The 16,342-nt window shown below is 34.5% G+C and overlaps 1 protein-coding gene across 1 annotated transcript; it reads left to right on the forward strand.

Moving 5' to 3' along the window:
* The first annotated feature begins 837 nt into the window (after positions 1-837).
* LOC117405404 (high-affinity choline transporter 1-like) lies at positions 838-11,639 on the forward strand. Its single transcript, XM_034008442.3, has 9 exons — positions 838-1,042; positions 1,763-1,996; positions 2,590-2,703; positions 3,853-4,008; positions 5,827-5,975; positions 6,190-6,333; positions 6,568-6,721; positions 7,306-7,523; positions 8,047-11,639. Exons 2-9 carry the CDS (start codon positions 1,813-1,815, stop codon positions 8,695-8,697), a joined length of 1,770 nt encoding a protein of 589 aa, XP_033864333.1. The 5' UTR covers positions 838-1,042; positions 1,763-1,812; the 3' UTR covers positions 8,698-11,639.
* The last annotated feature ends 4,703 nt before the right edge of the window (positions 11,640-16,342 follow it).

Raw genomic sequence — 16,342 nt, forward strand, 5'->3', positions numbered from 1 at the left:
ACTGTTTCTTTGAAATCGAATGCAGGAATACAATGATTCTCAAGCATCTTTAAGTTTAATATTCACAAAACTGTTCAAGACTGTTGTTGGTGGTTTAATACAGCAGGCTAAAAAATATTTTAGAATATTAAACTGTATTTAGTTCATCAGAGACTTTAAATAATGCAAGTATATTCTTTGTGAAAAGCTTCTAGCACCACCTATCCACATGCTTTCACAAAAAAATGAATAAAAAAATAACTGATGAATGCAGTAGTCTTTGAGGTGGATCTTGTATTTCAGGTCAGGATTAAGCTCTTTTGCTATATTTTATTGATTTTACCAGACCTGATATTTTCAAACCTCACAGCTCCTTCTCCTTCTTCTCTTATATAGAATGCTTAAATTAATAATAATAATAATAATAATAATAATAATAATAATAATAATAATAATAATAATAATAATAATAATAATAATAATAATAATAATAATAAGTACGCAATATGGTAACTCATGGTAACATCAATCACGTTAGAAATACTGCATAAATAAAACCTCCAATATTCTGAGAATAATATATTATATCAAAACACAGAACAGACAACTGTACATGACAAATACATGGTGCAACTGCTAGCTACTGGTAGCTCTTGTAAGAATCTTCCAGGTCCATATTAAAATACATGAGCTAATAGCATTAGTTTAAGGAGTGTTCTTCTTTGCATTATGCGTCATGCTAATTTCAATTAACCCAGCCTGCTATTTTTGAACACCCCCCTGGAAGACCTTGGGGGACATTCACCTCATTTGCTCAAATTGACATTCTTATTCGTACAGCAGTCTCCATTCACATCTCTCTGACGTCCATATGCCCCTGACCAGTGACGAAAGCGGGTCCTTTAAAAGGCATCTTTAAAAAATTACTAATGAACGGGGGATAAAACTGTACACCTGCTGCTCTCCATCTACACCTGGAATCTGTTCTGGGTTTGGAATATTTCGACTTCTACTTTATAGTGTCCTGCGTTCTTAGGCAACTCTCCAAGAACTTGTTCCAAAGGTAGGGTGAAATTTCCAGCAAGAATTGCTTGTTGGGCTAATATTGTGTTTCTGTTGCTGTTCCGTTGGCTATGTTTTGCTACCACATAAATATATAGTTGTTGTATTATTATTTTAATGCAAAATATGTATTATTTGTGTTACGAATTTGGAAGACATGTTAAAACATCTAGGTTAACAGGTAAAATGACCGGCGTCAACATGGATTTGATTGCATATTGCTGTATCGGGCATTCTCTCCCATCTCATTCAGTAAATTATATATTTTCCTGCAGCATGTCTTACACACTAAATTAAAAGTTAATGTAGCTGAACAGCATTTTGACTATTACAATACAATTAAAGAAGCAGATGGTGCTTCCAAAAGAGCGCAAGTCAGGAAAATAAATAAACCAGGAAAATCAAACAGCTCTGTATACTGTGCTTGAGATGTCTTGACTCCTAAACAATAAGCAATTACTATTAAATTGTCGTCTAGCTAATAAACTTTAGCAAAATGTAAAACATTAACGATTGAAATCAGCACCGAGCACATATGGAGTAAGTCTTCAAATTGTCAAAAAGAGCTAGGAGTTTTGGAATAAAATCTGAATAAAAGATACAATGAAATATAAAGACCTTGTTCTGGAAAAAAAAAAAAAAAAACAGCCAGTATTAACGGTGGTGCTGTCCTACAATTCAATTTGCAGATGTATAATGCATTAGTTGCTTCTCTCCGCAGGTTTTCAATGCAACACTGATCTGCGCAGGCAGTTTGGTCTCCATTTGAAGATGGCAATCCACGTGGAAGGGCTGGTAGCAATAATTCTGTTCTATCTACTCATTCTGTTTGTTGGAATATGGGCTGCGTGGAAAAACAAAAACTCCGGAATGGCAGCAGGGACAGATCGCAGTGAAACAATCATGGTTGGTGGGAGAGATATAGGGTTATTTGTTGGGGGATTTACAATGACAGGTAAGTCCCAGCTTGGGTTACATCTCAACTTTTCTCTGCTATGTTGATTATTATTATTATTATTATTATTATTATTATTATTATTATTATTATTATTATTATTATTATTATTATTTAATACACACTAATCGATACAATTGTGAAAAGGGTTTGTTTTACACTTTATATTTAGCTATTCTTCATCATGCATTGTTTGGTAAATCACAGCCAAGATAATCGTTATACAGGAAATTCAACTGATAAATTCAACTCTTATGACACATTATTTATTTATTATTTTTTACAAAAAATAATTAAAAGTACTAATACATATTTTGTGTTTCATGTGTATTAACGAATGCAGATAAAACTATTAGTGAGATTAATAAATATTTCCCTTTTTTCATTCCAGATATGTACAGTTTATAAGCTTATTTAATGTCTTCCAAATGCTAAAAGCCCATAAAAAACACCCATATTAAGCTACATCGTTTTTTTTCCATGTATGTGTCTGGTCTCCATAAAGGTTCTGCACGGAATACAATGCATAGTGGAGCTACAGTGTATGTCATTGTTTGGAGATTTTTAAAACTCACTCTAAATATGTATTTCAGCTACATGGGTCGGCGGAGGATATATCAATGGGACTGCAGAATATGTATATTTACCTGGGTTTGGACTAGCCTGGGCTCAGGCTCCATTCGGATACGCGCTTAGCCTGATAGTAGGTATGAAGAACATTCTCTCTGTTTGCACACTATTTACATAATGTGTTAAGAAGAAAAGACATTTCAACTGGAAACTCTTGTATGAGATCCAGTAACCTAGCACATGTCTGTACAAATTGAATAATGCACAATTCAGTCTTACACACTCACCACATGTTTAAGAATCAAACTAGTTTTTTATGAAAGAAAAAAAACCACGTGTTGCTGTTAGAGAAAGAAATGTAAAGTACAGGGTGATTAGAAAGTAAGTAGACCAATGATATAGTGCGTTGGTGTGGTAAACTTACTTTCTAATCACCCTGTATATAATAGGCCTACTTCAATACATTTATAATGTGTTGCTTACGGTTTCTGTTAAATGTAAAATATGGCATTTTCATATTATTTTAATGTTAAAAAAATATAAACAGTAGCACTGCTGTTTTATTAGTGTATGTCATCTGTAAACATAATGACAGTAATACTGTAATCTTATGACTAGTTTGGGCTATTCTTTTGAACAGACCCGTGGACTAGTTAGTGGTTCAAAGGAGTCTCTTTACATTAAACGTTTTTTTTTTGTTTGTTTGTTTTTTTCAATCAGGAAAGAAGAAAACATATTACCGGTAAAATAAATAAATAAATAAATAAATAAATAAATACTGTACGCTGATAAACCAAAATCGTACGAAAATTAAATCATTTTTGTTAAATATTTTATACACACATTGAATACAATATTGATAGTTTTCCACTATTTAAAAAAAAGTGTTAACAAAATAATCCTGTGATTAAAATACAGAAAATTCTAAGCCGGTAAGACTTTCTTTGACATGGACGCAGTGTTGCATTCATAACATCTTCATAAAGGCTAAATAGCACACTATAACTACTGTATGTGCATAATCCTCCGTAATCAAGCCAACATAACATGCAGACATATCATTTGTAACCAATCAAATTATCTGTGAGTTTTACTGTACACATTGAGATCAATGAAATAATATACTTTAGTACTATTATTGTAATTGATTATGAGGATTATTCATGTCGTTTTATTGTTGTATGTAGCCTAGCGAGGGTGTTATGAAGCGTTGCCGTTTTAAGTTTATTATTAAGCATTTGGTTTTACATTTGAAGTCTTAACTGTGTATTTTCCTCATTCTATAGGTGGTATGTTTTTTGCTAAACCAATGCGCTCCAGGGGCTACGTTACCATGCTGGACCCGTTTCAGCAGATCTACGGCAAAAGAATGGGAGGGCTACTCTTCATCCCCGCTCTCATGGGAGAGATCTTCTGGTCAGCAGCTATCCTGTCAGCACTAGGTAAGCGAAGTGGAAACGAGCGTGTCATCTCGAATGAACAGTGGTCAATTTATCATGATCGAAGAAAAAGAAACCCGGAAAAAAACCTTACTTCTACTACTGTACATCATTCCAATTTCCAGTAGTCTAATAGCAGATTATAGTAAACAATAAACAGTTTCCGTTTTTTTTTTTTTTACATAACAGGAAAATGTCACACAATCTAATTTTTTTTTTTTTTTTTATTCATGTGGTAATGGTCAGTGCTTGGGGGGAAACTGCAATGGCACCTTGACAAGGTCCCTAGGAAATGCTACATCATTTTCACAAGGTGTGATGATATCATCCCCAAGTGACACATCCCCTCTCAGTTCAAATATATTTAAATCGTTTTTGTGACCCAACTACATCACAGTTAGCACAAACAGTTGTATTGTGTTCATATATTGTGATGTGATGTGTGCCTATATTTACTTACCTTAAACAATGAGCATTGTGGGAAGTCTGCTATGAAGCAGAGAATTGTCTTTTTTGGTGCCGTGCCCATTTGAAAAGGTTTTCAATGAACTCATCCAGTTTAAAAAGTCACTTGTACAATATAATTTAATAAATAAAAGCTTACCTAATCTGCATCAACATGTAAATCCTTGCAGCTGTCAGCATTTATATTGAGAACAACATTGCAATTCCACAAAGATGTAATGTTAATATTTGAATTAGCATATAATATAATATATAATCCGTGCATATAAATTATCTAATTTAATCACTTATTATATAAAAAAAAAAAATGGAAAATGGAAAATAAAAATGTTTTAAATGTACAATTTGTAATTTATCCAAACAGTAGTGATTTATTTTTTATAGTACTGAAAAACAAAATGAAAAAATGTCTCCTGTCCCAAAGCATTGTAACTATTAAACATGAAATGTGACAGCCCTCCAGGAATTGAGTTGCCTGTCTCTGGTCTACAGCACCACATGGTCGGTACTTTTTAAAGCAAGCTATTGGAGTTTGAATTTATTAAAATAAATATGTGCACTTGAAATTCTCAGCAGATTCTGCTGGTAGCAATGGAAAAATCCACTGCAGTGGCTTTTCTCTTGTGTTGATTGGGCACAAATTGGCCTTGCAATGCTTATATATTAGACTTTCCACAAAGGGAAAATGCTAGACTGGAAGAATCATCTCACACTTTAAATATACACAGTGGGAACCAAAAATATTCAGACACAAAGTTCTACATATTAGAGGTTCAACTGTGTATAGTTCTCAGCAAGGACAAGGCTCTAAAGCACACACTGGGGTTATTAAACTAATTGGTGTCAATTGAATAAACTGTCAAGCTATTTGTATAGCGTATTTAACAGTACTGGCCAATAAAATATCTATTTAAACTGCAACATGAAGGAAAGAGACAGAAACACTTCCTCATACATTTATTTGTGTCATCTTGGTTATCCATGAAGTCCATCTTCAATTATCAACTCAAAGGTATGCAGTTTTCCCCATGGAGTCTATGAAGGGCAATATTGTCAACTATGAATTGACATAAATTTCCAGAAATTAAAATTTTCAAAGCAAAAACAAACAGGCCTTATTGACGGGAAGTCATTTCGGCATGCTGTCGGTTACACGATTATGTGAGGAATTCCCTTTTGTGTGTTATTCAATTAAAATTGTAAAGTGGTGATTTCTAACAGCGTCTTCATTTTGAACCTTTTTAGCAGGTTGGGTTGCCACAATAAAATTGTTTTACGTAAAACGTCCCGATGTGAATAGTTTTTTTAAATGTAGAGGTACAAGCTTCATGTAAATCTTGTGGATTGTTTCCCTAGGTGCAACTCTGAGTGTGATAGTGGACATGAATATCAACACGTCAGTCATTGTCTCTGCTCTCATAGCAATCTTTTACACTCTGGTCGGAGGGTTGTATTCTGTTGCCTATACAGATGTGGTTCAGCTTTTCTGCATTTTCTTGGGGCTGGTATGTATATACTTCACTGGTTTTACATGTATTGAGTAAATGCATTTGCTTTGAATGTGTTATTAATTGCCAATTACAACCATGATGTATCATCAATTACAAATGGAGGAAACACCTCCCCATAAATTGGTCTACTTCACCTGGAATGCCCATTTTAGAAGAAAAAAGGAATTAAAAAAAGAGCAGTTCAACATGATTTTTTTTTCATTTGCAGTGGGTCAGTGTGCCTTTTGCATTGTCCAATCCAGCCGTGTCAGATATAGGAGTGACCGCTTATAAATATATTCATCAAGAGCCGTGGTTGGGATCCATCAACTCATCCGATATATACATGTGGCTGGACAACTTCTTTTTGTTAGTAAGTAGAAGTCAGATTATTTGAATACATGTTTTTTTTTTCAGGTGGTTTTGACATTTTTACTAAAAATGAGCATAAAAAAGCAATAAAAGTCCCTGTGGATTGATTTCCAGTATGCATTGTTAAACGTTATTCTTATGGACTGCTATCTGGCTCTCTTTTAAGCATGATTATAAAGTTACATACGTATGTTCTCAAACCATGTATACATTTAAAATGGCATTTTCTTTTTAGATGTTGGGAGGAATTCCCTGGCAGGTGTATTTTCAGCGGGTTCTTTCTGCCTCTTCAGCTACCTATGCTCAAGTACTGTCCTTCCTGGCTGCATTCGGCTGTTTAGTGATGGCTGTGCCATCTGTTCTTATTGGCGCAATAGGTGCCTCTACAGGTAAACATTGATTATTATTATTATTATTATTATTATTATTATTATTATTATTATTATTATTATTACTACTACTACATGGTTCTTACAGGGGATGCATTCCATGGAGGGTGTGTGGCAGGACTTACTGATCTGGAGAGCGAACATTGACAACTTGTCATGCACCAACAATACTCTTTTTTCTGAGCAAGGCTGGCAAGATTTTTTATAGCAGCTTAAACTTTAAAATAAGCATCTTGGATGCCAAAGGCTCAGGACAGTGAGGATGTGAAAGGGCTGTCCAAACTCTTTTTTGTTGCTTGTGCGCTGGTGGGAGAAATGTATACAGGCAGAAAGAGGGATTATAAAATGGCATTTTCCATCATGTCTCACACACCCAAGGCGTGTGGTATTACACAAACGGTCGCTCACAATGTCAAGTGTTATTGCTAATCATGTTTTACTGCTTGTATTGTTTTTGTCTCTAGTACAGTAGCATTACTCCATTTGATTTTACATGTTGAACCTCATAAATATTTAAATAAGGTAAGAAAATGCATAGAGATCCAAAGGCATAAACCGTGGGTTATTTCATCTTTTGGTAACAGACTGGAATCAGACTTCGTATGGGCCTGTGCAGCCGAAGATGAAGGAGGAGTCGGACATGATTCTGCCAATAGTTCTCCAGCATCTTTGCCCCTCCTATATTTCTTTTTTTGGTCTTGGGGCCGTGTCAGCTGCAGTGATGTCATCTGCCGATTCCTCAATTCTATCTGCAAGCTCCATGTTTGCCCGTAACATCTACCAGCTTGCATTTAGACAAACGGTAAATTGGAAAAAATGCACTCTCATGTTGATCAAGGCAGGCTGATTTATGCCAAAATCTCACACGTTCAACATAATAGCATTGGGAGAATACTGAATACTATCAACAGTAATTAGTGTAATTTCCAAATAAAAAGCAAATTCGACATGCTTATTTTAATGGTACATTTTTGACTACTAATGTTTGAAATTCAGACTTTCTGTATATTGTGATATATGATTTTATTATGGTAAATTTGCAGGCTTTTACCAAGGCAATTTCACACATTTGATCACATTTTAATACATATTTTAATACAACAATTAATGGGTTGTGCCAAAAGGGGGTTGGGCTGCTATAATTGGAAGTCCACATGGTTATATTAAAGTGGGTGTGACCTCAAAACCAAATCTTATCTCAACCGTCTTATCTTATTGATTTTCTGTGTAAAGAATGCTGCTTAAAAAACTACCCAGTATTATTTAAATCAATCATTTTGCATTATGTTTTATAATGTCTCTTTTTGTTTACGTGCTTTTCGTAGGCATCTGATAGAGAGATCGTGTGGGTAATGAGGATTACCATTTTCGTGTTTGGAGCCGTGGCGACGGCCATGGCCCTGTTAACTGGAACAGTGTACGGCCTGTGGTATTTGAGCTCAGATCTCGTCTACGTCATCATCTTCCCTCAGCTGTTGAGCGTGCTCTTCGTTAAGGGAACAAACACATATGGGTCAGTGGCAGGATATATCTTTGGTTTACTGTTGAGGATCAGTGGAGGAGAACCATATCTTAAACTCCCCCCCTTCATTTACTATCCCGGCTGGACCGAACAGATCAAAGAACATCCTCTAACAGGAGCAGTAGAACACATCATTGTTCAGAAATTCCCATTCAAAACTATATCGATGTTGTCCTCTTTTTTAGCAAACGTGGCATTCTCCTACCTATTTAAGTATCTTTTTGAAAGTGGTTCACTGGCTCCTAAATATGACTTCTTCGATGCTGTTTTGACAAAGCACAGCAAAGAAAACATGGATAAAACCACATTGGTAAACAGTGACAATATCGTACTGTCTGAATTAGCACCTGTCAAACCAAGACATAGCATTGCGGTTGCTGCTGGATTCGTAAACAAGGAAGCTTTAAGTGATGAGGATACTAGCCCAAATTCGTCAAACAATGAACATGACTGATGCTTCGTCAGGGCTCTGTAGCCTTAATGGACAAATAAACCAGTTTAGGTGAAACATATAATGAAGAAGGGTTGTGTTTGGATCTGGATATTCAGTTTTAATTGCTGCTATATAAATGAATAGGCATTGAAAGCATACCAACTTAATTAATTAATAATTTGAACCACATCCATCTATTAAAAAGCGCTGTAGGATGAACTCTAGTGCAATATTAGACTGGAAGGTAATAATAGCCACCATCATGTCTGGATACATTGACTTCCATTTAAATAGGTATGTGCAGTTTTCTTTTTCTTTTCTTTAATATTTGCTGCAGGGAATCTGGAACAATGGAGCAATAATAATGTGATAATTTCTACCAACACATTCACAAGCAATAGATTAACGACTAACAAAAAGGACTCCTGTACCTAATGTACAGTAACAACATGAACCAACCTGAACATAATTCACTAAAGATTGTTCAGTGTGTTTAACATTAATGCCCCTGTTCTATAATAACTGCCATTGTACGTATACAAATATTCTACTTAGGTTTGCAGGAACCACACATTAAACAGCCATTTAGACCACAAATCCTACTGAGGAGCAGATTGATAACAAACTACTGTGTAATTTAATTGCACTATTTCCTTGTTTTATGGCACATTTAATCAAACTTCTAGATATACTGTTGGTCAAAATGTTAACATTTAAAAGTTAATAGTCAAAACTGTTTAAGACCTTCATTTAAAATGTCTAAACAGCGGCTGTAGCTTAACTGAATGCTGCTCACAGGGAAAGATCATGACTGCTGTATGTTTTAATCAGTCTCTCCTCTATGGATACAAGCCCTTGCAGAGCAGTGGAATAAGCGTTTCATTCCAGTATATTCTTTTTTTTTTTTGTCAGTGTCCGGCTCTTTGTTTTTCTATTACTATGGTTGGAATTTTACTTTGCATATTGTACAGTTGTGGCGTTATATTAATATTTTTTTTGCTATTTCAGGGCTATTGAGTTGAGAATAGTTAATAATAATGGCCACAGTGTAATGGACACCTGTGCTGTGGATAACAATCTAGTGGACAGCTTGCACAAACGTCATTACTATAACTTATACAATACATAAGTAAAATACAAATGTTATATTTCTTTCTTGCCTATATTTCATAAACATTTAATGCAGAATACATATTTCTACCAACGAGAAATCTTTTCCTAAAGATGTCAACGTTGACACTTTCTATGTAGCGATTAATCAAAATATTATTATCTATACTGTAAACTTGAATTTGTGCTAAAAACAAATGCATCCCGAGACCCGAAGACGATTCCTTGAGAAGTGTAAGCACCCCTTGGAGCCGCATATGTTCAGCATTCAGAGCAGAGGGGTTACAATGCTCATAATGAATTGGACCTCTCTTTCCTAGCTATCCAAGAAAGTAGCTCAGATTTTGGGATTAAATATCCTGGTCTTTATTAGAGCTACACTAGCTAATCAAAACAACAAAACAGCATATATATATCTTTAAATCAAAATATAATTTTTATATTATTAGGGAAGAGGTAAACATTAATGTTTTTTGTTTTTTTTACAACTTCATTCTATTTAAAACAGTATATTCTATTCATTTTGACTACAGTATAATAAATGAAGGGTGGCAGCATACAGATCTCTGGCTGTTAGATCATTAAAATAGAACCGTTACCTATGATTGCATTGAGCCAGCAGTATAAATGTGTAATTGGTGCCAAAAGCTTCATCAGTATTTTCCAAAACAAGAGCATGGATAGCTTTCACGTTTATGAAGAGCCATGGAGACTTATGAGTTTTTATTATTTGCTTGGTTGAAAAATAATTGTTTTCGTTTGTGGAAAAAAAAAAATCATTCAATATATTACTGTTTTCAACAATGTTTTAATAGTTAATTTTTGTATTCACTAGTCAGTGTATATCAAACCTGAATATTGTGTATATTTCATAGACAAAGCGCCTTAATCATAGCCTTCTGGGGACCTAGCCTGATACTATGCAAGGTCAAAATTAGATGTATCAGGCACATCACCATACTTGTATATGAATCAACTTGAATGTAAGTCTTCTAATAAGAAAACATACTTCACCAAACACATTTGGATAATGTAGTATTTTCAGTTTGTATATTGTTTGGCAATCATGTAATCATGAGTTTATGATTTGATAAAAAAAACACAAGTTCAATTTGACTTGGACCATTTCAAGACGACATGTTCCTCTATAGTTATAGGTGTAGCAAGAACATGATAGCTCTGCCTGCAGTTTGGCAGGCAAGTACAGTATTTGTGATTATATGTTGTAAATGACAATGTATATTTTTGTCTGTGTCATATATATTATATAGAAATCTACGAAAAAAAAATTAAAACAAGACTATATATCATATCCACGTACAGTACATGTTTCAAATGCTATCGTACTGTTTTTACATGTGCCAGTGGAAATTCGTAAATAGTGTACAGCCCCTCAGTTATGTAAGTTCCATCTACAGAAATATATTTATTTATGAGGTGTTCATATAAAAATTGGTGTTTAAAAAGTGATGTCATTTGAATAAATTCTATTATTTAAAAACAGGCTGTTTTGTGTATGATTTTTTTTTCTGTTTGAAAGAGGTGGAAATGAGAATAATGTATCCAGTAGCTAAGAAAGTAGCTCATATTGTGGGATTAACTTTCTTATGTGCTTATAATTGTGAGGTTCTGGAACCAACTCCCCAGTAATGTTGTTGAAGCTGACACCCTGGGATCCTTCAAGAAGCTGCTTGATGAGATTCTGGGATCAATAAGCTACTAACAACCAAACGAGCAAGATGGGCTGAATGGCCTCCTCTCGTTTATAAACTTTCTTATGTTCTTATGTTCTAGGCTAACTATAAACATCTCTACACGCCTTTTTGTTAAATGTATTTTAGCTGAGTTTGTATTTTGAAGGCTGTATAGCCTAAAGAGTAATATTTAAAATGTACACTTTAGTATTCATAAGTAATTATCCATTGTAACTTAACTCCCACACCTGCCAAATGCATAATATCGAACCCTAGGCTAAAAATAAATAAATAAATAAATAAATAAATAATAATAACTGAGAAATCAGGTGATTGTATTTTCTTTTCATCATTTGACAGTGTACATGGATCAGCTCATATTTCCAATATGTCCTCATACAGGGGCTGTACTTTGTGTCCAAAATATGTTTTTCCTTTCCTCTTTGTAAACATTAGCAAGTGATCACTTATCCAGAAATGTAATGACTTCCTGAGAGACTAGTGATGTAAAGTCATTCTTGATAGCACTAATGATTTTCCGATATTAGAAACAGAAATAGATCTTACTCTGTCTTATCAATATGAATTTATTTTACCACGGCTCTCTCAATGGTTCGCAAAGTGCAGATTACCGATCTTCAAGAATAATAATTTGCAAAGAAAAAGTGTTAAAACATAAATGTTAAAAATAAATGCTACAATGGCAAGAATGCCCTTTAACAAACTTCAAGATTATACAACTTTTTTTTTTTTACTTTTTACTCCTTAACCTTAAATATTCCTACCTCAGAGCTGTATTTAACATCATTGTTACTTTAAAACAAAACATGGGTTACATGCCAATAGAGCTCAAAGAAATTCTGATTTCAACACCAGGACTATAATTCTGTTTGTAGCATGGACATTTTAAGAAGAATAAATTATGAGTTCCAATTCCGTTTCATGTAACAAAAACACCAACACCTAGGCTTACTAGATTGATAAATCTGACACTTGCTACAGTTATTACACTCTGAGTACGTTTCTGATTGATGCTCTCTCCACATGTCCACTATGAGATGAAATACTTCGCTAGTCAATCATTTTTAGCAGACAACATGTGAAGCTGAAATGGAGGGTGAACTAAAGCCTGCCCTCATCAGTTTTGATCTCTTGAATGCCAAACCATGATCTAAAATCTTAAATACAAGGTCATTCATCGGGGCAGCAGTATACCAAGCACACACCTGTCTTGATTTCTATAGTAAGCTGACTTACATGTTAAGCAATAGTCTGACAACCAGGCTGGTCAGCATCAAACCTTTCAGTATATCATAGGATTCAGACGCAGTCCAATATCCTTCATGTATCCAGTCCACAAGTAACCTCCCCCTGCAGCAAGCTGGTGTTCTGATAGCTGTCCCCAGAGCCCTCTACTTAATCCATTACCTTATTCTGTCTAAATGATGTTCCATTAGTAATGACGTAAGTACACATTCAAGAAAACAACTCATTAAAAAACAGCCTTCAAAATCCCATCCAAGAGTCTGGACATGAATAAATACAATTAAACATCTCTGGTTCATGTAACCAGGAGAGTACCTATTGAGATTAAAGGCTCCTTTACAAACCTCAAGACAACACAAACTGCAGCAGTCACAACCAAACAAAAGCAGTACAGCTTACAGATCCTCATAGACAGATAATAAAAGTATACATTAAAACAAACAACCTACAAATAACTGGCATGTGAAGGTAAGCAGATAAAAAACGTAGCAGGGCAATGGGAGAGTGCGACTCCTGTAAATAAATTTTCATAGGCAACCTTTTATCGGATTGTGAAATCCTACATTCAGTCTTTAACCTTCTGTTATTCCTTAGATGCCTGTAAAAAGGTTGGGAGGAACCCTCAGTTAAAAATTATAAGGTCATAGAATTTATAAAAATCTCCAAAAGTGCCCAGAAAGCTGACCTAAATTTTACAACACATAGTAGCAGCTGTATTTTCTGTAGAAAAAAAATAAATAAAAAGAGTGATATTGAACATAATAGGAGACAGACTGTAAAGCTTTTATCCAATCCAATGATACCCCTGTAAGCTTTTCTTAAGTGTTTTAGTAGACCATGACCCAATAGGCTGTAACCAGAAATGATACGTGTATTAAAAGCATTGATAGTATGCATAGACCTGACAGTTTGTATTACTACAAATTTCCAGAGATGGACTTTAAACACAGAATGGCAAAGAGTCTGAAGAATGGCTCCCTTAGGGGTTTTTAAGAAGCAGGGCACTTAACAGACTCTGTATTTACAGTAGCAGAATTGCAGCCCAAGGCAAACAAGTTAGAGTAAAAGAGGATTATTCAGCGGTATTGCTTTTTATTTGTAAGGTTTCCAGCGCCTAAAAGAAAATATTATTTTTTTACCATTATTAGATGACGGAGTTCATAAAACACTCATAAAATAGTACATCCATTTCAACACAAGAGAAATGTTAGATATTGTAACGGTCTGCTCCAGAAAAGATTAACAAGTACTGACAGAGACCGTTTTAAATTCTGCATATCTAGTATATTAGAAAGTAAAAACAACCATTTTCCGGGGAACAGCAATTATGATTGCTATAAAATATATTTTTATTTAATTGCATTACCCTAACTCTGGCTTCAACTCCGTAACCATGACGTAATGCTTATTAATAGTTATTACTGGGCATATAAGAATACAGGTAATTCATGTTAATTACGGTACTGTAGTTAATATAATGCATATGAAAATTGGAAAATCCTGGAATAACCTGCATTGGTTAAAATATTTTTTTTGTACACAAACAAATGATTGAATAAAAGATCCAGAAGAACTCTTTGAATCAAATTCCTCTCAACTTAACCCTGTATTGTTTTAAAGATGTGTCTTTTGTGTCCATTTGGCATGAGGGGAGCCAGCCAAGCTACATAATTGGCACTTCCTGTTTGGCACAGGAGCCGGTACCTATAGATGCTCCCCAGGTCTGTCATTCAGTAATCCATTGCTCAATATGAATGATATGCATTAAGTGCTGACTCAAGTGCTCTTGTAAGAAAGCTATCTAAAAATGCCCTTCGATGTCCTATTCAATGTCCTGGACTTGATCCAATTAAATACATATTTGGCAGCAAAGAGCATGAAGCTTTAAGCCTTCGTATCACACAATTCAATAGATACACTCTGAGAAAAAAACAACTACATTCGCAAAGCTTTATACTATAAATAATAATAATTTATTTTTTCAGATATTAAAAAAGCACACATTTAACCACTTGACTGCCACTGAGTGTACCAGGTTGGTCCTCCTCAAGTAATGAAAAAAGATAGAATTCTCTACTCTCATTTAAAGTTTCATTATTTCCCATGAATTATTATTATTATTATTATTATTATTATTATTATTATTATTATTATTATTATTATTATTAGCAGACACCCTTATCCAGGGCGACTTACAGTTATTACAAAATATCACAATACAAAGTACCACCTTACAAAATATCACAGTACAGAAAGTCACATTACAGAAAATCACATTACAGTTAAGAGCAGTTATAAAGTAGCACAATAATATCAGTAGAAAATAAGATCAAATTCAAATGAGTAAAGTACAGAATACAGTAAATAATTACATTTAAGAGTGAGTTCGACTAAGAGCAGTTAACTTATAGTAAAAATATTTGCTTATACGAGTAAAGTCCATTAAAAGCACATAGTAAGTATGATAAATGGATAAGAATAATTAACATTCATTGTTTTATTTAACTTTAAAGGGACTATTCATTTTGCAAGGGGATCACCTGCTGCTCTCAATACAGTTGTGGCAATTCTCTCCGGTCAGTTCAACACCACTTGCTTTCGCATGGGAGAAGTAGAGTGACTTTGAGGGAAGAGTTGGATTAAAAATCATACATAACTAATGTCACCACCTGGCATTGAAAATAAAACCACGGGTATTACAGTATTTCTACAATCAGTTATTTCGTGAGAAAGTGAATTCAGGAAAGTGAGTCCCTGTTTAATCGTTGGTTTCACCTCTCTCATTATTTACATTTCTCATTGGTTGAACTGGAGGGGGGGGGGGGGGGTGGAGGGCATTTGGCATTCTGAAATTATTTGTATCCATAGGCACTACAAACGTTTTGAACTGACAGGGGATGATGCCAGTGATTAAATTTATGAAATAGTATACACAGGTGAATCACATTGACAATCATATTCATCATTTAACAGCGTACATGGATCAGCTCATGATTTCCAATATTTCCTCATACAGGGGCTGTACATTGTGTCCAAAATATGTTGTTCCTTTCCTCTTCGTAAACATTAGCAAGTGATCACTTATCCAGAAATGTAATGACTTCCTGAGAGACTAGTGATGGAAAGTCATTCTTGATAGCACTATTGATTTTCCAGTATTTGAAATAGCTCTTATTATGTCTTACAAATATGAATTTATTTTACCATGGCTCTCTAAACAGTTAGCAAAGAGTAGACTACCGATCTTCAAGCATAATAACTTGCAAAGAAACAGTAGCATGGTACAATCTCTTGTAGTAGATGAGCATTTGTTATTTTGGTGGAATACAGTACTACAGGTCTCTTAGTGGTATTGCTAATTCTTTTTGTACATTCACTTATTGTAAGCTCTTTAACACCTTAGGCTATGAATGTTTTGACCACTTCTACATACTATACAATAATAATGGAGATAAAGGATTGAAAGCGGGCATGACCTTTGAGATAATGAGCTTGGCCTTTTCGTACAAACAGGCCATGCATTTTTAATGCCCAGAAGTTAAAATCTCTGTTTACTGAACCAGGGATCTTGTTCAAAGGAAAGCTTCAAATGTTGA

The sequence above is a fragment of the Acipenser ruthenus genome, chromosome 9 (genome assembly GCF_902713425.1).
Source record: "Acipenser ruthenus chromosome 9, fAciRut3.2 maternal haplotype, whole genome shotgun sequence".
Taxonomy (NCBI): domain Eukaryota; kingdom Metazoa; phylum Chordata; class Actinopteri; order Acipenseriformes; family Acipenseridae; genus Acipenser; species Acipenser ruthenus.

Coding starts and splice junctions, on each gene's coding strand:
- LOC117405404 (XM_034008442.3), top strand. CDS start 1,813: ATGGCAATCCACGTGGAAGGGCTGGTAGCAATAATTCTGTTCTATCTA. Junction 1,997..2,589: donor TGGGGGATTTACAATGACAG/GTAAGTCCCAGC, acceptor TATGTATTTCAG/CTACATGGGTCGGCGGAGGA. Junction 4,009..5,826: donor AGCTATCCTGTCAGCACTAG/GTAAGCGAAGTG, acceptor TTGTTTCCCTAG/GTGCAACTCTGAGTGTGATA.